Source organism: Pipistrellus kuhlii, unplaced genomic scaffold (assembly GCF_014108245.1).
Source record: "Pipistrellus kuhlii isolate mPipKuh1 unplaced genomic scaffold, mPipKuh1.p scaffold_m20_p_1, whole genome shotgun sequence".
NCBI lineage: Eukaryota > Metazoa > Chordata > Mammalia > Chiroptera > Vespertilionidae > Pipistrellus > Pipistrellus kuhlii.
Window position 1 is genome coordinate 34,911,857 of NW_023425404.1, and position 25,632 is coordinate 34,937,488.

Below are 25,632 nucleotides of genomic sequence, written 5' to 3' on the forward strand. Positions count from 1 at the left end.
GACTATTTTTTTTGTTTTTGTTTTTGTTTTTAAGAGAACCTTTCCTAACAAAAAGAAATTAATAATTACAAGGGCTTGTTCCTTTTTTTTTTGTCTGTAGAGTCTACAATTATGAGGACAATAGTGAATTCAGTGTAGATGTAAAAACATTTTTTCTGTAAATCTTTTATAGAATTTATATTTATGAAATACGTTTAGAAACTTTCCAAGTTAAAGGTTAAAAGCTTTCCATTCCCATGTCACATTTGAAAAAAAAAAAATCCTTACCACTTTCTTAATCTTGGTTTATAGAGATTGATCAACAAGCTGAAGAAAGTGACCCAGCCCAGCAGGCACAGACTCCAGTTACCACTAGCCCATCAGCCTCGAGCACAACTTCCTTTATGAGCAGCTCACTGGAGGACACCACAACTGCCACCACTCCAGTCACTGACACAGAAACAGTGCCTGCGTCTGAGTCCCCAGGAGTGATGCCACTAAGTCTCCTCAGGTAGGGAATTTAACCTTTAAGTTGTGCCATATTTGATGCCTCTGGTTATGAACACACAGTTCCTAGTATTCTCTTATGAAGAATGTGCCCAACTAAATCAAGGCATTTTAGAATTAAAAGGAATCTAAGAGATTATATGGTCAAACCCAATTTACTGACATTGGAAATGTCCTTCAGAAGAAGTTTAACAACTGTCCAAATCTCATAGCTAGTTGTGGTCCCAGATCTAATCAGTGGTGCCACTGGCAATCAGGTATTCCAGCACTATTCTATTTCCTTATAATGGTTCTTTTGTTTTGTTGGTTTTTTTTGGCTAGGTGTTTGAATATGTTTTTCCTCAAAAAGTAAATACTTGTATTTTGATTGTTACAGTTTTAAGAAAGAGCTTGCTTCCATTAAATAATTTTCTTTTCTCAGGTTATTTTCCCTCTAGAAAATTTCTTTATTCTTTATTTATTCCTTATTATAAAATCAGTGGCCCAGTGCATGAAATTTGTGCATGGGGGGATGGGGGTGTCCCTCAGCCCAGTCTGCACCCTCTCCAATGTGGGACCCCTCAGTGGATGTCCGACTGCCAGTTTAGGCCCGATCCCTATGGACATCCCTTTCCCAATTCGGGACTACTGGCTCCTAAGTGCTCACATGCCTGCCTGCCTGCCTGCCTGCCTGCCTGCCTGCCTGCCTGATTGCCTTAACCGCTTCTACCTGCCAGCCTGATTGTGCCCTAACTGCTCCCCTGCTGGCCTGATTGATGCCTAACTGCTCCCTTGCTGGCCTGATCATCCCCAACTGCCCTCCCATGCTGGCCTGATCACCGCCAAGGCTTTTTTAGTATAGATCAAGCAAGTCTACTTTTCAAATGAAAGAGCGTATCTTATGATGCTTCTTCAACCAACCCTAGATTACTTTGTATTACTTGTATAGGTTATCTTATGAGATAATGATTTTTTAAAACTGTGGAGTCTTCCTCATCCCAATTATTAATTTTAATAGATTTGTAAATTTCAAATAATGTTTAAGTGTCTGTTTGCTTCAGTTTGCCAGATGTATACACAAACCAAAAACCTTGAGAGAAGATCTCTAGGGAGGGACTATTTTGTGAGCTTTCTTATCTAGGGCTTAAGAGAAATAAAAGAAAGGAAAATTAATAGTATCTTTTTTTCTTATTTCTTTTTCCCCTTCTCTTAATTGATGGGTCACTATTATTCCCCAGTGTGTATATTGACTTCTTAGGTAGAGTGGCTATTATTGTAATGATTCTCAGTATTTGGTGATCACAAGAGCTACCTGGAAGGCTTTTTAAAGCTCCGGGGATGTATTTCCCAAGTCTCTCACTAGGTCTGGTGGGAGCACATAATTTGCATTTGAATTGTTTCTTCAATAATTCTGATGCAGTAGCTACACACTAAGATTTATTTCTCTGGTTTGGGGCAGAAAGAGCACTATTCTTAGTAACTACCATTGCCCAGTCCCCACACATCTCCTGCTTCTTAGGTCTCTTACTTAAGTAACACAGATCCAGGAGATGCTTCTGTTTAAGAAAGCAAGAAGAGAGAAATGGTAGAATATTCTAATATGGTTTTTAATCCCTCTAACAATTAATAGAATTCAAGGCTCTATAGAGGATCAATAGCACTGTGACTCCTTTTGCCTTTCAAATTCTGTAGTGTAGGCATGGGATTCAGTGGTATAATAATGCTCCCTTGCTCCCAGAGGCATTCTCCAGGTCTTGTGACTCCTCCTTTCTTCTTAGTCTTTGTTTTCCTATTATTGACTGGGACTATATTAGAGCTGCAGTTGTGTCTGCCTTCTGAATATCACTTAAGGTGAGAAAAATCAGGGAACAACTGCCTCTTACATAAATATGATCTTACCACAATTATTTTATTGTGTCGACAATGCTGTCTTGATGCTTAAAAAGTTATTACTAGTTCTGTTGAACAAATCAAAAAAGCAGCCAGTGAGGAGCTTCCTGGACTTTCTTCTTTACCCAGTGCCTGCTTTCTCAGCCTGAGGGGTCTGCCTCTCTAGACCTTGTCCGCTTTACACAGCTGGTATCTCGTTCTTATGCTATATTTCGGTTGTGCTGGGTGACTGGGCAGTTATCTTTTCTTTCTATAACTTACCTATAAGTTATTATGTTCAATCCATGTGAATAATTTCATGGCTAGCTAGTAAATTTATATTTGAAGTAATTGTAAGTTATCTATCTTTACAAGTTTTTTTATTCTGTAACTACTATATGCCTATCAAAATATCCCTGTCATTTTGGTATCATAGTAGAGGAAAGCTCCCTGAAGACAGGAATTTTAAAAAATGTTCTATTAATTGCTATATTCCCCCACATTCTATTATTGGCATTTTGCTGAACAAATGAAAACCTATAATTACTTGTATAGATTACTTTGTATTACTTGTATAGGTTATCTTATGAGATAAGATTTTTTAAACTGTGGAGTCTTCCTCACCCCAATTAATTCTAGATAACTAATGTAGTTTTCCAGGTCACATATTCTTTCATAAGACTGTGATGTATATACAGGGTGGAACAAAAGTAGGCTTACAGTTGTATGAGAAAGTTTATTTTTGTATTACTATTTATTAATTAATAAATTATTTTCCATATGAATAACTGTAAATCTACTTTTGCCCACCCTTGTATTCTATAATTGAATTTTTATGCTAACTATTGTTTCTTTAAAGGCAAATGTTCTCTAGTTACCCAACTACCACTGTACTTCCCACACGTCGTGCACAGACTCCTCCAATATCATCGTTACCAACCTCTCCTTCTGATGAAGTAGGAAGAAGGCAAAGCTTAACTTCTCCTGATTCCCAGTCAACAAGGCCAACTAACCGCACAGGTGCGTATATTATCATGTGCCTTGACACCCAGACATCTTGACATTCCAAATGTGAGACTTTATCATGTAGGCATTGTGCTTTGTCTTCATGAAAATAAAAGTAGTGATTTTAATTAAGGGGAGTAGTCTGCCCCATCAAAATGAGCTATCTTCTGTATTTTGAGTTTGTAGATGGAATTATGGCTATTCAGGAGAGAAATAATATACTGTACATCAGTTACATTAGTCCTTTTTAAAAAAATTGAAAAAATTTTTTCAATTACTGTTGACATTCCATGTTATATTAATTTCAGGTGTATAGCATAGTGGTTAGACATTCATTTAACTTATGAGTTGATCCCCTTGATTTATCTAGTACCCACCTGGCACCATATATTATTATTATTACAAAATTATAAACTACTAGGAGCCCAGTATGCGATTCAAAATTGCCCAGTGCTGCCCACCCTCGAGTCAGAGGTCTGGCCCTGCCTTGCTGTCTGGCCTTGAAGCAGCTGTGGCCGCTGCTGATCAAGCTCTCCTAGCATAGGCACGCCCCCCCCCCCCCCCCCCGGGCCCCCCACGCTGTGTGCAACCTACTTCTGTCCTGTCGACCCATTTACTGTGTCCTGATTAATTAGCATATTTCTATAGATAGATAGATAGATAGATAGATAGATAGATAGATAGATAGTCCCTATGCTGTGCTTTATATCCTGTGACTATTTTGTAACTACCAATATGTACTTTTTAAAAATATGTACATTTTTACCTATATTAGAGGAAGGAGAAACATCAGTGAGAGAGAAACATTGGTCAGCTGTCTCCTGCATCCCCCTACTGGGGATCCGAACCTGCAATCTGGGCATGCACCCTGATTGGAATAGAATCATGACCTGGTTAATGAGCTGACGCTCAGCCACTGGGCCACATCAGCTGGGCCAGTCTGTACTTCTTACTCCCTTCACCTTTTTCACCTACCTCGTCAGTCCAGCCTCCCATCTGGCAAGTATCCTTTTATTTTTTTCTAATAATATAGGCATTTTTAGTGCTATGAATTTCCCTCTAAACACTGCTTTTGCTACAACTCAAACATCTTGAAATGCTGTGTTTTCATTTTTTATTCACTTTAAAGTACTTTCTCATTTACTATGCTATGTCCTTTGGCATTATTTAGATGTACAGTATTTTGTTTCCAAATTTTGGTGAATTTTTCAGATATCTTTTATTGATTTTTAATTTAATTTCATTATCATCAAGGAACATAACTTGTACAATTAAAATTTTTAAAATTTATTGATACTTGTTTTATGGCCCAGAATATGTTCTGTTTGAAATATATTCCACATGCACTTGGGAAAAGTGTATATTGTGCTATTATTGAGTGGAATGTTCTATAAATTGTTGGTTAGGTCAGGTAGGTTTTTAGTATTATCTCAGTCTTTGTTATTTTGACTTTTGGTCTACTTATTCTATAAATTACTGAGAGTGGTGTTAAAACCTCTGTTATTGTGGATTTGTCTATTTCCCTTTCATTGATCAGTTTTTGTTTCATGTATTTTAAAGCTTTGTCTTTGAGTCAATAAAAATTTAGTATTCTTATGTCTTCCTAAGGAATTGACCTCTTTTTATCCCTGGTAATATTATTTGCCCTTAACTCTGTTTTGTCAGGTATAAATATAGCCACTTCTGATTTTTTTTTTCATTAGTGTTTGGATGGTATATTTTTCCCCCATCATTTTACTTTTAACTTATTTGTGTTTTATATGTTAAGTAAGTTTTTCAAAGGCAACCTATAGTTGTCTTGCCTTTTAAAATCCAATTTGATGCTTTCTGCCTTTTAATTGGGGTACTAGTTAGATCATTGACATTTAGTATGATTATTAATATGGTTGGGCTTAAATTTACCATCTTTCTGTTTATCTCACCTGTACTTTGTCCTCTTTGTCTACTTTCTTTGGATTAAATGATTTTTTTTAATTTCATCTCCTTTGTTGGTTTATTATACTTTGTATATTTGTAGAAATTACTTTTAGGTTTATAGTATACACCTTTAATTGTCACAGTCTACCTTTAAATAATGTTTTATCAATTCCTATATACTAACAGAATCTAACAACTATTTGCTTTCATTTCCCCTTTCTCAGCCTTTGTACTTTCGTTGTTACACTTTTAACTTTTACATGTGTTATAAAGCCCCATAATACATTGTTGTTATTTTTTCTGTAAACAGGCAATTATCTTTTAAGGAGATTCAAATAAATTTTATATATATATATATATATATATATATATATATATATATATTAGTTCTTGAATCTCCTTAAAAGATAATTACACACACACACACACACACACACACACACACACACACACACACTTACACACACACACTAGAGGCTCGGTGCATGAAATTCGTACACTTGGGGGGCCACTCAGCTCAGCCTGCGCCCTCTTGCAGTCCAGGAGCCCTCAGTCGGCCATCTTTAGCGCTGTTGAGGAGGCAGAAGAGTCTCCTGCTACTGCTGCTGTGCTCGCCAGCTATGAGCTCGGCTTCTGGGCTTCTGGCTGAGCAGCACTCCCCCTGTGGGAGTGCACTGACCACCAGGGGGCAGCTCCTGCATTGAGCATCTGCTTTCTGGTGATCAGTGCGCTTCATAGCGACCAGTTGTTCCACTGTTCCATCGATTTGCATATTATCCTTTTATTATATAGGATAGGATTATATTTACTCGAATATTTACCAGTTCTGAGATTCTTTATTCCTTTATGTAGATCCAGATTTACATCTGGTGTCATTTCTTTCTACTTGAAAGGCTTCCTTGTAGCCATCTGCTGCTGATGAATTATTTTGTCTCTTGTATGTCTGAAAGAATTAATTTCACCTTAATTTTGAAAAATATTTTTACTGTTATAGAATTCTAGATTGACAGGCATTATACTATATACCTGGCCTATAATCTTCAAAGTATCTGAGAAGCTGAAGAACACTGAAGAGAAACATGAAAAGTAAATAAATGCAAAGGGGATCCTAGATTGGATCCTTTGCTGTGACGAACATTACCTAGATTTTTGGTGAAACTGGAATGAGATCTGGATTAGATGATAATATTTTTCAGTTTCTGACTTTGATAGTTGTGGTGTGGTTATGCAGGAGAATGTCCTTATTTGTAGGAGTTATATATTAGTGTATTCAGGGGAGATTGTCTGCAAAGAAGTCTCAGTTCAGGTGTAAAATAATTCTTTGTGCACTCTTGAAAGTGTCTGTTAAGTATGAAATTTTTTGTAAGTAGGTAACTATTTCAAAATAAAATATTTTACATTATTTCAGCAGTTTTATTTTATATTAGCAGGTTTATCTTTATGAAAAACCGTAATCTATAACAAGGTTAGTTAGAGTCAGACATTTAATGAATTCTTGCTAGAATAAATTTGCATTGAATTTGAACTATATTAAGAAACTATGGTTACACTGAGAACACTTCATTCCTGTTATATAGTGATATTTAGTTCTTTCCTTCTCTTTCTTTTGTCTCAGCCTTGTCAGACCCAAGCAGTAGACTTTCAACTTCTCCTCCTCCTCCAGCAATTGCAGTACCCTTGTTGGAAATGGGGTTCTCCCTCCGACAGATTGCCAAAGCCATGGAAGCCACAGGTAGGATAAGTTTTTATATATTACTATGTACAGATATAAGAAACTTAACCTTATTAAGGGCAATATTTTTTAAGAGGCCATAAAGCTTGGTAATATTTTAAAATGTATATGTTTTATTGATTTTTTTTTATAGAGAGAAAGGGGTGGAGGAGAGAGAGAGAGAGAGAGAGAGAGAGAGAGAGAGAGAGAGAGAGAGAGAGAGAGAGAGAGAGAGAAAGGGAAACAGAAACATCAATGAGAGAGAAACATCAATCAGCTGCCTTATGCATACCCCCCACTGGGGATGTTCCCACAACCAAGGCATATGCCCCTGACTGGAATCAAACCTGGGACCCTTGAGTTCGTAGGCCAACGTTCTACCCATTGAGCCAAATCGGTCAGGGCAAGCTTGGTAAGATTTTTTTTTTTTTTTTTATAACATCAAGTTTAGTTACAGTGGCATCATAACAGACACTATCATGAATAACTAATTATTTTGCCCAAAGTCAGTGTCAGTCTTGCTTTTCTCCCTGTTCAGGTGCTCGAGGAGAGGCTGATGCCCAGAACATCACTGTCCTTGCCATGTGGATGATAGAGCACCCTGGGCATGAGGATGAGGAGGAGCCTCAGTCAGGCAGCACAGCAGACTCAAGGCATGGAGCAGCAGTTCTAGGCAGTGCTGGGAAATCAAATGATCCCTGTTATTTGCAGTCACCAGGAGACATACCATCGGCTGATGCTGCTGAAATGGAGGAAGGCTTTAGTGAAAGGTGAAATTCCCATCCTCCATATTTCTGTTCAGTGTGTTATAAGTGGTACCCCCAAAAGCCCCATTTGTTTCTCTTTTATAGGAGCTTCTAATGTATGTAAAGTTGATAAGATATATATGAAAAAATGGACATTTTAGTTTCAAGTTTATGTTTCTGTGAAGGGTAAGAATGACATAACCAGTTTTATCTTGAATAGATGTTTTCAGGGAAAGAAGGAAAAAAAATTATATAAAAGATCTGAAAAGAGGAAACTGAAAAATAAAATAATTTTATTTCATATAGGTGATATGAAGTACAATGTTCATTTTAATATTAGCAATTGATTTAATTAATGCATTTTATGGAAATTGACTTTTAAGCCTTTTTTAGCTCTTAATATAGATTTATTTTTTATTCTTTAGTTTCTAATATCTGTACGATATACCCTTTTTAAAATCTGTGATAATATCTAGCCCAAAATGATCTATAATATATTTTACAGTCCTTTCTAAAAATCTTCCTCTTTCTGCACTTTTTATGACTTTAAATCTTAACTTTTCATTTTAGTCCGTGAAGTACTATGTATGTAATCATTTGTGCATCTTATGTAATATACAGACCTTTTCTGACAAGATTAGTAAATATTTTCATAATTTACTTTGAAATATTTGTTCCTCTTATGCAAGGATGCAAAATTACTTCAATTTTTAAGTATTTAATCATTTGGAATTTAGTTTGAATTTGAACATGCATTAAGCATCATTTCATTTTTGGCATAATTCAAAATCATATAAAATTATTGCTCATGCAATATGACATATTTTAAACTTAGGAGCTTTACCAGGGACAAAAGATACGTTTCAAAGTTTTATAACTGTATTTTATTCTCAGTAATATTTGGAGGAAAAAGTACCATCACAAGCAATGCACCTATGCTTTCTATTCATGATAGTTTTTAAAAATCCATGTTGCTTTCAAACTTACACTTACAGCCCTGATAATCTGGATCACACAGAGAATGCAGCTTCTGGTAGTGGACCACCAACTAGGGGTCGCTCAGCAGTAACAAGAAGGCACAAGTTTGATTTAGCTGCTCGCACATTGCTAGCAAGAGCAGGTAATTACATGTTTCACATCCTTCTCTTGGTTATAGTATTATATACCTTGTTTTTATATTTTAAAATAAATGTAAAAGGAACAGTACAGACTATGTAAACTAATGATACTAAGTACTCAGTTCCTCCACATTAGCAGTGACTACTTTTCAGTATATTTACATAGTTTCCAAAAATTGAAACCACAATATACATTCATAGATTTATTTTTAAGTTCCCTGGGGGTGCAGAAGGACTGGTTACTTTTAGATGCTGAGAAATTTCATAAATGCTCTCTGTGGTCAAGCAACTTATAACTTAAGAGTGAAGATGCATATTTAAAATTTAATATTAATAGTGAAAATGAGCTGAGAAAAGTACACTGTACCAAAGAAGTAGGCACTGGCTTTTCTGGTGTACTCTGTGGACCTTAGGGCTTCATTACTAGATAAGCAAAAATAGTTTTCTTCATTACATTAATAAATACTTCTAGGATTGTGTTCTGGAGGGTAAGTTATAGAGAATCTATTTTCCAAATTAAATATTAAGATATGTAATTTGTCAAAACAGAGTTTGATCCTTGAAATATTAAAGCATAGTGTTTCCATGATTTATGGGAACAGAGAGAAGTTGAAACTGTTCTAAAAAATATAGGATGTATAGTTAATATTCAATATAATGAAGAGACTGATTTAAAAAAATAAACCTAAAGGAACAATAACAGCCCACATTCTTGGGTGTTTTTTTCAATAACAAACGTCATGAAGTATTTTACATGAATTATCTTATTTAAACCTATCAACAGCTCCGCCAGGTATGAGTGCTGTTGTCCTCATTTAACAGAAGAGGAAGCAAAATTGATAGGTAAAATTTTATGTTTATAGTCTGGAATCCAATAAGTTAGCTGAGATAGGCTCTCACCTGCATGCATGGCAATTAAGAATTGGCACAATATTCAGAATTATTTTATACATGCAAATAAAATACCTTTTTTGTTTTGTTCTGAGCGGGGTTATACCGCTCTGTGCAGGCCCACAGGAATCAAAGTCGGAGAGAAGGAATATCTTTGCAGCAAGACCCAGGGGCATTGTATGACTTTAATTTAGATGAGGAATTGGAAATTGATCTTGATGATGAAGCAATGGAAGCAATGTTTGGACAAGACCTGACCAGTGAAAATGATATTCTGGGAATGTGGATCCCAGAGGTACTGGATTGGCCTACCTGGGTGTGTGTGACTGCAGCGGGCGCTGCTCTGCCTTCTTTTCCTGCCCTCTTGTTTATGCAGCTTACTAATAACAGCCTGGCCTAGGGTGGTAACACTGAAAAGTTTTACATCTCATCCTGAAGTTTGGGGCTCTAATGGCTAATGTTTCTTTCATACTTGCAAACTAATAAGAAAAAGTCTCTCTTTTTGCTTTTTCTGTGTGATTTTATTGCTTCTCTCTCTAGATGAATAGAGCTGTATTGTGGTAATATTTGATTTTAATATCAAAGATGATTACAAAACAGGCTTCAGGTCTCAGTTGACTGCTGAGTATATAACATAGCTGCTGTTTTCACCTTGCTATCTGAATGCATGCTTTTCTCCTTCAGGTTTCATTTAATCACTGTTAATGCCTCATTCTAGGAACCAGTGCCACCTAGATCTTATAAATAACTCTATCCAGGATCAGGGTACATAGTGGGTTTGGACGATTACATTATCTAGCATTATGCTTTTATAGCAGTGAAACTGAAAAGCTCACAGGTGTAAGTCCTACAGGAAAGAGCATCTATCATGTTAGGTTAATAAGATAAATGAATCCTAATAACTTCTTAGAAATTCAGAAAATAGGTATGCATGTTATGATTAGATTAAAGAATTAGAGGGATTTTTAAAAATCATTTGAGCTGGGGCAGATGGTCATTTTTATTAACTCTTTTCAGTAAAGTAGTCAGTTACTTTTATTAGAGAAAGGAATGGGGGGAAAAACCCAATTTAAGATTATATGATATGAATTTGGATTTGACAGAAATTTCTTATATAGCATTAATGAACATATTGCAAATATTCCAGCACATGTAAATAAAATAGTTAATATCAATAATCTGTTGACCTCTTCTTAATTTTGTGTTAAATTGACTAATAATTTGATATGTAATCATTTGTGCAGCATGTTTGTGAGTCTGAAGACAGGGAAGAAGTGGTGGTGTGTGAACTGTGTGAATGCAGTGTTGTCAGCTTCAATCAGCACATGAAGAGAAATCACCCAGGCTGTGGTCGCAGTGCCAACCGCCAGGGCTACCGCAGCAATGGCTCCTATGTTGATGGCTGGTTCGGTGGTGAATGTGGGAGCGGAAATCCATACTACCTGCTCTGTGGCAGCTGCAGGGAAAAGTACTTAGCCATGAAGACCAAATCCAAGACGACAAGTTCTGAAAGGTACCTTGAAATTGTATGGCGATCCAGTCCCTCTGAATGATAACCTCAGTCATTAAAGATATGGGAATAATAGCTTTTTTCATGTTCGGAGTTATTTTTTAACATTTCCTGAAGTCCTGTGATTGCTGGACTTCAGGAAATTGGGAGTAGGAAGGATGGAGGAGGTTGAGGAATTCATGTTCCTGTCAGAGCTGGGGACCTGTAGTCCAGGAACAGTGGTTTATCAGCAGGCCCTTCACTGGAGTTCGTGTTACCCTTGACTTGTTGACAAATTGTGGGTAGGATTCTTGCCTTAACCTTTTGGAAGCTTATGGTTAATTTTTTTCATTGATGTTTTCACCATATTTTTTATATCTTAATATCTTTTCCTTCATGAAAAAATAGATTGTTTAGATTAAATGAGCTTTCATTAAAATATCTCTTTATATCATAGAATAGCAATTAATCTCTAGTGAGTATGGTTTTTGACTATTAAAATCTTTAATGTATTCTGGAAGAGGTTTTGATTTAAAAAGTTGTAGGTGACCCAGAAACATCCCCAGTAATTATTGAAATAGTCATTGATTTTGTAAGTAAGTGTGTACTGCCTATAGATCAGTGGTTTTTATTACATTAGCCCATAACATGAAATGCATTTTTTAATTTTGTGTTGCTTTATTAATAACCTTTTAAAATGTTCTAATGGCTTAATTTGCATTTTTGAGTACTAATTGTTTTATGTAAAAACACACTGTTCTTCATATTTGGTGCAGGTACAAGGGACAAGCTCCAGATCTAATTGGCAAGCAGGACAGTGTATATGAAGGTAGTTGTTTTGAGAGCTTCTTTATTTTACACATTTTTATGTATACCTTATGCTTAACATCTGGTTACTAAAATTTCCCTTTATGTGTTTGTATTTATTACATGTTAACTTAAATTGTCCCTAAAAAGCTCAAGATACAATAGTTTAATAGCATTGGCTCTAGTTTTAAAAGTTAAAGGAAAAGAACCAGGTTGAAATACTAGTTTTACCACAAAATGGAATTTCTGTTTGGCATTTTTTTTTCTTTTTTTTTTTTTTTAATATATTTTATTGATTTTGTACAGAGAGGAAGGGAGGGAGATAGAAAGCTAGAAACATCGATGAGAGAGAGTCATCGATCAGCTGCCTCTTGCACACCCCCTACTGGGGATATGCCCGCAACCAAGGTACATGCCCTTGACCGGAATCGAACCCAGGTCCCTTCAGTCCCCAAGCCAACGCTCTATCCATTGAGCCAAACCAGTCTCGGCTGGCATTTTGTTTTCAAAGTGGAAGAAGTGTATATACATTTTCAATATCCTAGATGAGGAAAGCAAAAAAGAAAAATTAAAGCAAGCATCAGTTTATCTAGAGCACTCATTTACTTGAAACAACTCATTTCCTACTTATTATAGAAAAAGTTAAAAACACTTTGTTGATCCTATAACAATAATTTTTATTAGTTAAAACCTTCATTATCAGCTGTAACATTTGCTATTGCCTTAGCTGGAGAAAAGTCAATGGGGAAAAAAGGAGACTTATGTAATACTTTTAACAAGAAAGAATTAAAAGGGAGCGGAAAGTGGATTTGACTGCTTTGACTCCATTTCCCAGCTAGTATCCCTATGCCTTAGGAGTGCAGTTTGTCGACTCACCAGGAGATGGTGCCATAGTTCATTTTGTGGGCACTGGACTTTTAGTTCATCTGCATCTTAGACATATCTTAAAATAACCATTGCCAGCAGAGTCATGTCATGTTTATATTCAAATACCATACATATGTTACTTAAATTTCAGAAGACTGGGACATGTTGGATGTTGATGAAGATGAAAAGCTAACAGGTGAAGAAGAATTTGAATTACTTGCTGGACCACTTGGTTTAAACGATCGGCGTATTGTACCAGAACCAGTTCAGTTCCCTGACAGTGATCCATTGGGAGCATCAGTAGCAATGGTTACAGCCACCAACAGTATGGAAGAAACTCTGATGCAAATAGGTAAATTAACATGCTAATTGGCATGGATTTCATAGAGTCTATATTAATTTATTTTTTGAATAAATAATAAGAAGGCAAAGGTAAATAATAAGAAGAATAAGGATTCAACATTTTCTCACCCCATCAAGTATTTTGAGCCAGTTGTTTTAACATATTTTGAGGGTATAATACAATATTAAGGTTTGATTTTTGTGGTTTTATGACATAGCAAAGTGTTTAAAATTTGATAAAATATGAGTAAGATTTTTTTTAACTTTGTGATAAGAGAATCCTGGAACTGGTTAGAAATTATTTTGCCATCTTTTTTTAATTTAAATGAGAAGTTGTGGTAACTTTGCTATAGGGAATACAAAATAAAGAATTGGAAGAGTCTTGATGACCCTTTATGTGTAAAAAGCATATTTTTAAAACTATGTCTTTTCTGTATTTGATAATATCAGCAGATATGATACATGAGCAAAATAAATAAAACCAAAATATTTTAAGAATCATGTTTCTTTTATAATAGACTAGAGGCCTGGTGCACAGATTCATGCAGCATGGGGTTCCTAGGCCTGGCCAACGATCAGGGCCAATTGGGGCTGTCTCACCCAGTCCCGATTGCGGGGAGAGCCGCAGGAGGTTGGCCAGCCAGCCAGGGAGAGGATTGGGGGAGGTTGGCCGGCTGTGTGAGCTCATGGGCCACCAGGGTGCAGCTCCTGCTTTGAGCATCTGCCCCTTGGTGGTTAGTGTGCGTCATAGTGACTGGTCTGCCGGCCATTCCTGTTTATATAGATTATTGACTTAGAAGTATCTGTTTCTCCCAAGGAATTTTCTGATTAACAAAGTTCCAGATGAGCAAAACACTTTGGTTTTCTGTATTTCCTTATTGCCTAGAACCTAGAAAATTTTCAGTAGTCTAGATATTTTTTTCTTTACCATGTTGAGAACTAAACAAAATCTTGTTTTTCAGGTTGCCATGGCTCTGTAGAAAAGAGTTCCTCTGGGAGAATAACATTAGGTGAGCAGGCAGCTGCCTTAGCAAACCCTCATGACCGAGTGGTGGCTCTAAGGAGAGTGACTGCTGCTGCTCAGGTACTTCTGTCCAGAACCATGGTCATGAGGGCTCTGTCTCTTCTCTCAGTCAGGTAGGTGTTAGTTTGTGTCAAGTTTTGCTAAGTTATCTTCGAGAATATGTTAGACTGGACATAGTCATCATTGCTATTGATTTGTTCACTCAGTTAATACTTGGCACTTCTTAGGTAGAAAATAATGCCATTATAGTAACTGACTCAACTACAAACATTTTATTATCTGAAATGGGAAACTCGGGCTGTTGATCCATTTGGTACAAGGTAGCAATAAAAGGTCAAATGAGATTTTCTGGAGAATTAATCAACCGTGTAGCTACATCAACCTGCAGATTCCATTATGAAGACTTGCCATGTTTAGACTATAGAGTATGTTAAAAAAAAAAAAAAAAAAAAAAAAAAAAAAAAGAAAAAAAGAGAGCCAAGAGTACCTGAAAGTCATCCATTTAACAAATGATTAAGCTAGGACCGTGATCGGCAAACTGCGGCTTGTGAGCCACATACGCTCTTTGGCCCCTTGAGTGTGGCTCTTCCACAAAGTACCATGGCCTGGGCAAGTCTATTTTGAAGAAGTGGCGTTAGAAGAAGTTTAAGTTTAAAAAATTTGACTCTCAAAAGAAATTTCAATCGTTGTACTGTTGATATTTGTCTAATGAGTTTGCCAACCACTGAGCTAGGGTATTTAACTGTCATTGAAAATAGAAGGACCCTGGAAAAAAAAAAAAACCCTCAAAATAAAATTTAGATAAGACCGTGAGGTTTTGGCTTAAGAATAGACAATTTGGACAGTGGTGGTAAAGAGTTCAGAAACTGACCCACACATGTAGATAAACACTTGATTTATGAGAGTGTTTATACTTCAGAGCAATGAGGAAAGGATGGTCTTTTCAATAACCTGGGCTAAGTCAGATGGTTTACTCAAATAAGGGAAAGATGAGTCTTGACCTCAAACTCACACTATAAAACAAATATTTCCAAGTGATTCTTCCATCAAATGTAAAATGTAAATCAATAATGTTTCCAAAAAGTAACATAGGAAGAATTTATTCTTGATTTTGGGATAGGCAGAGATTTCTTAAGCAAGCCACAAAAGACATTCACCATAAAGAAAAAGATTGATATATTGGATTGCATTAAAAAAGAACTTCTGCCGAAATCGGTTTGGCTCAGTGGATAGAACATCGGCCTGCATACTGAAAGGTCCCAGGTTCGATTCCGGTCAAGGGCATGTACCTTGGTTGCGGGCACATTCCCCCTACTGGAAGCAGCTGATCGATATTTCTATCTCATCAATGTTTATAACTATCCCTCTTCCTTCATCTCTGTGAAAAATCAATAAAATATATATTTTTTTAAAAAGAACTTCTGTTCAGCAAAATTCATTAATTCAGAAAGTTTTTTAAAAAAGTCACTAAATGGGAGAAGATATTAGCAATGCATATAACCAACAGAAATATAAAGAATTCCTATAAATCAATAAGAAAAAGACTTATCCCAAAATGGGCAAAATACAAAATAATACAAAAGAGGATCTCCAAATGGCCAATGAACATGAAAGTTGAATTGTTCAATCTCATTAGTTTTCAGAGAAATGAAAACTCAATGAGATACTACTACATACCCTCCAGACTGACTAAAATTTAAAATACTGAGGGAACAAGGTGAGCAAGGATGTGGAACACTTAATGCTCTCATACACTGCTGGTGAGGAAATAAATTGGTACAACTACTTTGGGAAACTGATAGTACAGTACCAACTGAAGATGAATATTAACATATTCCATGACCCACAAGTCAGTTCACTTCTGGGTATACATCCAACAGAAATGCTTACATATACACACCAAAGACATAAGCAAGAACAAACACAGCAGCACTATCATAATGGCACTGTGTTGGAAATCACCTGATTACCATCTGTATAGATAAATTTGTGGTTCATTTTATTTATACGTCAGTGAAAATAAATAACCACTGCTGTGATGCAACAACATGGGTGAGTCTGTTACAAGTGGTGTTGAACAAAAGCCGGACACAAAAGAACACTCTATTAATTTAGTTATACAAAGTTCAAAAACAGGCGAAACTGGCTTATGGCTTTAGAAGTGAGGATAGTGGTAACGTTAGAGGGCCTAGTGACTGAGAAGGGCCCAAGCATGCTTCTGAGGACCTGGCAGTGTTCTCTTCTTGATCTGGAAGTTGCATGGGTTTGTTCAATTTGTGAAAATTCATGTTTTGTGAACATTCCTGTGTTACACGTCAGTAATTCAGTTATTCTTCAAATATACATCAATATATTTTTTTAAAGTTTCAATAACAGTTTCTAGCATACATAATATTTTTGGACATCTCTTGGGACATGTATGATTAGTAATAGGGCAGCTTGCCTTTAATTTTGTTTTGTTTTTTTGTACTATGGATGATATACAGGGCTCCAAATGGTCCCTTAAGAAAACTTCTATCTTCATCATCTGAAGTTTTTTCCTTTCCTGGCAGTGGTTCCAGTTGTAGCCTGGCTGCTGGTCTTGAATCTCTGGGGCTCACAGATATCCGAACGCTGGTTCGATTAATGTGCTTGGCTGCAGCAGGGAGAGCTGGCCTCTCCACCAGCCCTTCTGCGATGGGAAGCACCACAGAACGCTCACGAGGTGGGCACAGCAAAGCCAACAAACCCATCTCCTGCCTGGCCTATCTGAGCACAGCAGTGGGATGTCTGGCATCAAACACTCCTAGTGCTGCAAAACTCCTAGTGCAGTTGTGTACACAGGTAAGTTAGTTTTCAGTGCTTTTCTTGTTGCATTGCTTATTTCTAACCAATTCTTAAAAGAGCCTTTTGAGATAAAATCTTTGTTCCAAAATTATATGTAAAAATTAAACCTATTTGTTCCAATTGCCTCTTTAGAACTTGATTTCTGCTGCAACAGGTGTAAATCTAACTACAGTTGATGATCCAATTCAGCGAAAGTTTCTACCCAGCTTTCTCCGAGGAATTGCTGAAGAGAATAAGCTTGTGACCTCCCCAAACTTTGTTGTAACTCAGGCCCTTGTGGCATTACTAGCAGACAAAGGGGCCAAACTGAGACCTAACTATGATAAGTCAGAAGTTGAAAAGAAAGGTAACTTTCATACCATTTAATTTATGCAATCTTTTAATGAATTTGTATAATCGGTTTGATTCATGTTTTTTAAAATGGGTTTTTCATTGCTCTATATGGTGAATTACATAACATATACTTAAGTTTAGATTATAAAAGAAGTACATGAATACTTTTTCAATGTGCATGAAAAGAAATATTAGAAAACCTACCAAATTAGTCTTGTTTGATTAGATTATTTTTATTAGATTATGGTTTGAGTCAACATAGATCAGTGATTTTCAACCTTTTTCATCTTATGGCATACATAAACTAATTACTAAAATTCTGTGACACACCAAATAAATATTTTTTTTTTGCTGATTTGACAAAAATAATAGATGTAATTTGATTCATTCACATGGAACAGCTATTGTGTGGGCTGTTGTCATTCTTTTTATTTGACAGTCTAAGGCAGCGTTTTTCAACCGCTGTTCCGCGGCACATGTTGCCTGGTGTGCCGTAGGTGCAGACAAGACAAGAATTTTATAATTTTTCACTATTTTGTTTACTTAATATTTCATAATAAAGTAATTATAAAATACTTTCTTTGTGTTTATTTGATTCCTATTCAAGAGAATTACTTTATATATAGTCAATATAGGCTCAGAGTTAAATTTTTTAACATTTTCTAATGGTGGTGTGCCTCGTGATTTTTTTCATGAAACAAGTGTGCCTTTGCCCAAAAAAGGTTGAAAAACACTGGTCTAAGGGAAAAGAGGTCAGTGCCCCTGACTAAATATCGGGTCTAGTAATAATTAATGTCGTTTTTAAACATTTGTTTAAAATCTTGCTTGGCGTTGACTTGTATTGACCTAACCTCAAACACGTGGTATTTGCAGAACGTGTGAAGTGCAATTAACAAGTTTTGCTTGAAAAAGTTTGTGTTTGGTTTGGTTTTTGTTGCAAAACTAGGGCTAAGAAGATGGCGGATGAAGAGCATATTCGGCACTGCATGCTTTATGAGTTCCAATTAGGAAGAAAAGCAAGTGAGGCTGCAAAAAACATCTGTAGTGCTCTTGGTCAAGATGCAGTTAGCACCAGAAAATGCCAGCGTTGGTTTGAGAAATTTCGCGAGGGAAATTTTTCGTTAGATGACAAGAGTGGTCGAGGCCGTGTGTCCAATTTTGATCAAGAAGCTCTTCAAGCTCTTTTGGTGCAAAATCCTCAAATTACCCAACAAGAGCTTGCGATAACTTTAAATTGTTCACAGAAAACAATTTCCAATCAATTGCGTGCACTTGGCAAAGTCCAAAAGTTTGGAAAATGGGTTCCTCATGAGTTGACCGACAACAACCGTAATCAAAGAGTCACAATTTGCAGTTCGCTCCTCTCTCGTCAAAACCGTTTGCCGTTTTTAGAGCAAATTGTTACCGGAGATGAAGAATGGGTGCTGTATGTTAATTTGAAAAGGCGGCCTCAATGGTTGGACAAAAATGAGGCTCCGCAGCCCACGCCAAAACCTGACTTGCATGCGAAAAAAGTGATGTTGTGTGTTTGGTGGAATTTTAAAGGAATTCTTCATTATGAACTTTTACCATCTAACCAAACCATTACGAGTGCAGTGTATAGTGCCCAATTGGAAAGGTTAGCCCAAGCTTTAAGAGAAAAAGAACCTGCGCTGATTAATCGGAAGGGCGTAATTCTTCACCACGATAACGCACGACCGCATACTGCAAGAATCACTGCTGAAAAACTGCGCCAGTTGGAATGGGAAGTTCTCCCTCAACCTGCATATTCTCCTGATATTGCCCCTTCCGATTACCATTTGTTTCGTTCTTTGCAAAACTTTCTTCTTGGAAGAAAATTTAATAATGAAGAATGCCTCAAAAATGCATTGACCGAATTTTTTGCATCAAAATCACAAGAATTTTACAACAGAGGGATTAAAATGCTTCCTGAGCATTGGGCACAAGTAGTAGAAAACAACGGCAACTATATTGTTGATTAAATTTTGTTGTATTGTTTAAATAAATTCGATTTAAAAATATTAGAAAACGACATTAATTATTACTAGACCTAATAGTCAGGTATTGCATGTTTTAAAAATTCTTGCAGCACACCAGTGTGTCATGACACTGGTTGAAAATCACTGCCATAGATTATAACCCTGATAGGTCTTCTTAATAAGAGTTAGATAATGGTAGTGCTGTTTTCATCTGTCTTAGGATGATAACGCTTTGAATGGAGTATTTAATCACTGCTGGCTACCTTTTTTTTTTTTTTTTTTTTTTTTTTTTTTTTTTTTTTTTTTTTTTATCAGGACCATGTGGTCAAGAGAGATGGGCCTTAGTATCTCAGCCCAGTCCCTTGATTATCTATTAGGTCACTTTTGAGCTGCAAGGCCAAATTCTTATTTTTAGGCCATGCTGCCTTTGCCCTGGCCTTAAAATTATTTTTGCTGCATTCTTAGTCTATGTGTCCTTAGAGTAAAGACTGTTTACTGATTAATGAATATAAATGTACATTTGTAGTGAATCATTTTTATTTATTATATTGATTTATTATAGTTTGATGAGATAAATGTTTTATTATATCTTGTATGCATAAGTTAGTGAAATGATTGCTTGAAAAAACACTAGTTATTAAAAGATATGGGTTAATCCATTTTTGTTTGTTCACCACAACCAGCTCTCATCTGTGCATTATTTCATTATTTTGTTTAAGCAGGTTTAACTGCTCAATTGCATGTCCATCCTTCCTATGATCCTTCTGCTGTAGGCCCTCTGGAGCTGGCTAACGCCCTGGCAGCTTGCTGCCTGTCCTCCAGGCTGTCCTCACAGCATAGGCAATGGGCTGCTCAACAGCTTGTGCGCACTCTTGCTGCACACGACCGCGACAACCAAACTACTCCACAAACACTTGCTGATATGGGAGGAGATCTCAGAAAATGTTCCTTTATCAAGTTGGAGGCTCATCAGAACAGAGTATGTATTTTGAGTGCAAGTGTGCTGATCGCTTTTTGTAAGATAAAATAGTTTCTGCCCTTCTTAAAGAGCTCAAAGTTTACATCTCTTCTCCCCTCCCAACACACCACACAACATACACACACACACACACACACACACACACACACACAGAGTTACCAATATTTAGCTGGTAGTTACCAACTCTCTCTGTATGTTTGTTTGATATAAAATTATACAAACAGGAGACTCAGATGGTGAATAAAAAGAAAACCAAAGAAATAGCCTCACAAAAGATGAAGGCTTTTACATGCAAGAGGAAAAAACATTGGCCTCACTGTTTTAATATAACCCACTGGGCCCTTGAGCAGTGACAGGGGCAGTTTAGGAAATGAAAACTGGCCTCTTTTCACTAATTTTAAAATCACTTCTTGCCTGGCTAGTGTGGCTCAGTGATTGAGCATCAATCTAAGTACCAGGAGGTTCTGGTTCGATTCCCAGGCAGGGCACATCCTTAGGTATAGGCTCAATCCTGAGTACAGGGCATGCAGGAGGCCACTGATCAATGATTCTCTCTCATCATTGATGTTTTTATCTTTCCTCCCTTCCTCTCTGAAATCTCTAAAAATATATTTTAAAAAATCATTGCTTAGTATGTGTTATTTTATAAAACATACAAATATGTTGCAGTATTTATATTTTATTGAAGTAAATATGTTTTTAAATTAAATAAACATGTTTAGTAAAGATTTCAACAGGTTTCAGATAACTGAAATGATTTGGTGCATAATACTTTAAAGCTATACTTAAAATAGGTGAGTATTCACAAGCTAATTAGAAAAGAATGAGACCATGCCTATTGCATTATAACATAGATATTTCTTCTTATAATTTAATGATAAATTTATTTTTTAATTTGATAGAACTTTTTCAAATGACAGAATCATTATAATTAAAACTTGCTCATATATTGCTGGACATTTTCACCTTTTCTAGGTAATGACATGTGTTTGGTGTAATAAAAAAGGGCTCTTGGCTACAAGTGGCAATGATGGCACCATCCGGGTGTGGAATGTTACCAAGAAGCAGTATTCACTGCAACAGACCTGTGTGTTCAACAGATTGTGAGTGCTAATGTGACCTTTCTTGTGCAACATCTAAAGTAAGAGAATTCTAAACATGCTGTATTTTGGTTGGGTTAATGTAATCAAACTGTCACTAAAATTTTTTGCACTTCTTTTTTAGAATAGTCTTATTATATCCCCAAGGGATGTTTTTAAATATTCAGAACTAGAGGCCCAGTGAATGAATTCATGCACTGTGGGGCCTCAGCCTAGCCTATGGGATCGGGCTGAAACTGGCTCTCTGACATCCCCCAAGGGGTCCCAGATTGTGAGAGGGCATAGGCCAGGCTGAGGGACCAACCAGTGCACGATCAGGGCCAGGGATGGACCGCAGGAGGGCTCCAGGGCATGTCCAGCCCATCTCAGTCCTGATCAGCTGGACCTCAGCAGAGCGTCTTCCCCCTGGTGATCAGTGCACGTCATAGCAACTGGTGGTTGACCAGACAGTGCACATCATAGCAAGAAGTTGAGCAGCCTTAGCATATCATTAGCATATTACACTTTGATTGGTTGAATGGACAACCAGACACTAGCACATTAGGCTTTTATTATATAGGATAGTATTTGGCAAGTGAAATTATTAACTACCAATATCTGGAGTTACTCAGAATTAAATAAAAATCTATTATCTTGCAAATAAATGTTCATTTCTGTAAAACAGTAGGCTAATGTTCCATAATTCTTTAAGGATTATTTAGGAATTAGAGTAATGATATTTCTTTTGTAGTAGAATGTAGCTAGCTATAGTAGGTGTTTCTTTTCCGTGAACTTACCTAGAGATTAGGCAAACAAGACTCAGTGGGTTCTGAGAAGAAACCATTGTACAACCCACACAGAATCAGAATGTCTTTATTGACAAATGATGTTCTATATTAAATGGTGTATGACCTAAGCATCACTCTTCTATAATTCTTTTTTTGACATTATGACAAACACTAGAACATGTGATTGTCAAATACTGTTAGCCACGTTGTTGAAATGTTAAGATTCTGCTATTATGTACTGAGGTCTACATGAAACAATTACTTTAAGATTTGAGGTTTAGTTTACTTTTGGATGATGGGGATTAAAATCTCATACTTATCTACTATTTTCTAGGGAAGGGGATACTGAGGAAAGCCTAGGGTCACCCAGTGATCCAAGTTTCTTGCCTGTTTCCTGGAGTATCAGTGGCAAATATCTAGCTGGTGCTTTGGAAAAGATGGTGAATATCTGGCAAGTTAATGGTAAGTCATGTAAATACTAAAGGCACTTTTGAGTCCAAGCAGTGGCTTCCCTTCACCTTGAAACTCACAATCTGTTAATTGTGAAAATCTATGCATAATGTGGTTTAAGTTAAAGAGGAAGTGTTCATTTCCTGATTTTCCTTTCTTGGAGATGTAAACTAAAAATTCTTTTCATGTACCACTAAATATTTAGAGTAGTATTCAATATTTGAGGAGTAGTGATCACTGAATTTTCAGCTAAGTATTCTTTTAAAATACTTGAAAATATTTTTATTATTTATGTCTGTTTCACTGGTAAAAATTTTTGTCAGTTTTTAATACCTCACGTGAAAGTAAAAATCAGTAATGTAATCCTAAACAAAACAAAAAATAATGTAATCTTGGGCTTATCAGAATTTTGTTCATTTTTGTACATTTGAGGAGTGTACAAAAATGAACAAAATTTCACTTATGTGAAGGACTAGCTAGCCTTAACTGTAGGTAAATTTCTTATGTTAATTTGTTTTTCAGAAATTATTAGGAAAGGACTTAAGTGATTATCATTTGTACACTATTTTCCTTTACCCTTTTTTTCTACAAAGTTACCCTGTTTTCCCGAAAATAAGACAGTGTCTTATATTAATTTTTTCTCCCAAAGTTGCACTAGGTCTTATTTTTAGAGGATGTCTTATCTTTTCATGCGCTAGGTCTTATTTTCGGAGGATGTCTTATTTTCAGGGAAACAAGGTATCATACTTGTTCCATTCATAGTTTTAGAAAAGCCTATTAATGTCTTAATCTATGTCTTATATAAATGAAGGATTCTGTCTAATATTCATTGGTAGTCTCTTTTGAAAATGGGGACTACTTTGAGCTATGTTAGAATTAAGTAGCATTTGTTTTTGCTCTTGTTATTGTTTTTAAGAATTAAGTAACAAGCAGTTAACATTTTCTTTCTCTTTAGGAGGAAAAGGGTTAGTAGACATTCAGCCCCATTGGGTGTCTTCCCTGGCTTGGCCAGAGGAGGGTCCAGCTACAGCCTGGTCAGGAGAGTCTCCAGAATTATTGTTGGTAGGGCGAATGGATGGATCTCTAGGATTAATTGAAGTTGTTGATGTGTCCACGATGCACCGTCAAGAATTGGAGCATTGCTATCGAAAGGATGGTAAGTGACCAGATTTGTGTCTAGTTGAAAAAGTGATTTTCCCTAGTCAAATAAACTATGGGTTTTTTTGGAACTTGCTTTTAAAAATGCCGAATGAATGTTACTTTTGGCTTTGTTTTCTGAATTGTCCAATTCATGTTTTATTTTAATTAGTTACTAAGTTGAAAGACACTTCTCTTCCAACCCATACCAGAGGTCTCTGCAAAAAAAGATCTAATAGTGTTCTATTAGTCGTTCATCTTTTGTGTATCTGAACACTTACGACAGTCTCTAAGTCTTCTTTGAAAGTTAGGAATGCCCAAGAAAAAGAAAAAAAAAGAATGATTGGTAGAGATGAAATTGTTAACAAATGAGTGAAATTGAAGAACTGGGGGAAAGAAGAAGAGAAGGTAGTTCCTAGTCTTTCAAGAGATAGTAAGAAGTCTACTTTCATTTATTTTCTCACTTTGTTCCTTTTGGGTACATAGGTATCTTACCAGATAGTTTTTGTTAGTTTGGAGCAGTGAGCTCTTTCAAAGTTCACAGCCCTATTTTTTAGTGGCATTCTGTTAACAGCATAGAACAATTCGGGGATTTTTAAAAGTTTTTTTTAAAATACATTCATAGGGTTTAAAATCTCTTAAACTTAAAAAGGTATACAACAAAAAGTTTTTCTCCCATCTGCTTAGTTCTCATGTCCCCATTCTACTCACACAAATAAATACTGTTTTTTACTTTTTTTTGTAGCTATCCAGTGTTATGTATACTTAAAGAAGCAAATATTAATATGCCTGGTTGGAATAGAATATGCTTGATAGAATATGGATACATTCTGAGAAGGGTACACTAAGCAAAAGAAGGGACAAGTCACTTTCTTTCAGTGATTTGGGCTATTTCACTTCTCAGTTTCATGGCAGATTCTGGTCCAAAAGGAAAGACCCTGGTACAATCACTTAAAATCAGCATGGGAATTCAATATTTGTCTTTTTCAATACTCACCTGAAAATAATGAAAGATTTAAAAAATGAGGTATTCCATACACTTGAAACTAATATAAAATAATAGTGAGTGTAAACTATAATCAAAATATTAAAATACATATACAGGATGTCCCCCAAAATGTATACACACTTTGAATACCATTATTAATTCCAATGAGTTAAATCTGAAAAGAAAGAAACATCAATTGAGTTAACCGTTGTTAAAATGCATATACATTTTTTGGGGACACCCTATATACAATATATTTTTAAGTGTGGTAGTCCTTGTCACTTGTAAATAACACTTGTAAAGTGGGTTACATGGAATCCTTGCAATAAGCCTACATTTTATCTAAATTCATTACAGAGATGTCTGGAAAGTTACTTACAGTTTTTCTGGAACATTTATTTTTTTGCAGAGTCTTTTGTCTTTTTAATGACAAATAAATCTCTCTTTTCTTTTTTTGTTATTTTTACCATGTTAGTATCCGTAACTTGCATTGCTTGGTTCAGTGAAGACAGACCATTTGCAGTGGGTTATTTTGATGGAAAATTATTATTGGGAACAAAGGAGCCACTTGAGAAAGGAGGCATTGTTCTAATCGATGCACATAAGGTAAAGCATCTTTGCCAGATGGTTATTTTTTTGTGTTTCTTATTGTAGTGTTTCTTGATTCTAATTTCTTTTAAAAAAAATTTTACATCAGTCACTTATGGTTTAATATTTATTATTAGCTCAGCTGGTGTGGCTAAGTGGTGTTCTATGCACCAAGAGGTCACCCATTCGATTCCTGGTCAAGGCAAATGCCTGGGTTGCTGGCTCAATCACCAT

General features: G+C 36.1%; 1 protein-coding gene across 18 annotated transcripts in view; it reads left to right on the plus strand.

Moving 5' to 3' along the window:
* Positions 1 to 25,632, plus strand: part of HERC1 (HECT and RLD domain containing E3 ubiquitin protein ligase family member 1) — a 162,305-nt gene that overhangs the window by 102,898 nt on the left and 33,775 nt on the right. For 12 of the 18 annotated variants that reach the window (XM_045581729.1, XM_036439557.2, XM_045581761.1 and 9 more), the window contains 17 exons: positions 292 to 490; positions 3,194 to 3,354; positions 6,872 to 6,988; positions 7,506 to 7,737; positions 8,709 to 8,833; positions 9,818 to 10,038; positions 10,967 to 11,235; positions 11,988 to 12,040; positions 13,037 to 13,237; positions 14,190 to 14,364; positions 16,804 to 17,074; positions 17,210 to 17,423; positions 20,109 to 20,368; positions 21,344 to 21,471; positions 22,570 to 22,697; positions 23,641 to 23,841; positions 25,286 to 25,416. In XM_045581729.1, coding sequence (XP_045437685.1) covers positions 292 to 490; positions 3,194 to 3,354; positions 6,872 to 6,988; positions 7,506 to 7,737; positions 8,709 to 8,833; positions 9,818 to 10,038; positions 10,967 to 11,235; positions 11,988 to 12,040; positions 13,037 to 13,237; positions 14,190 to 14,364; positions 16,804 to 17,074; positions 17,210 to 17,423; positions 20,109 to 20,368; positions 21,344 to 21,471; positions 22,570 to 22,697; positions 23,641 to 23,841; positions 25,286 to 25,416 — 3,086 coding nt within the window. The remainder of the gene's footprint in view (positions 1 to 291; positions 491 to 3,193; positions 3,355 to 6,871; positions 6,989 to 7,505; positions 7,738 to 8,708; positions 8,834 to 9,817; positions 10,039 to 10,966; positions 11,236 to 11,987; positions 12,041 to 13,036; positions 13,238 to 14,189; positions 14,365 to 16,803; positions 17,075 to 17,209; positions 17,424 to 20,108; positions 20,369 to 21,343; positions 21,472 to 22,569; positions 22,698 to 23,640; positions 23,842 to 25,285; positions 25,417 to 25,632) is intronic. The other 6 variants (XM_036439627.2, XM_036439637.2, XM_045581756.1 and 3 more) reach the window with 4 other exon arrangements.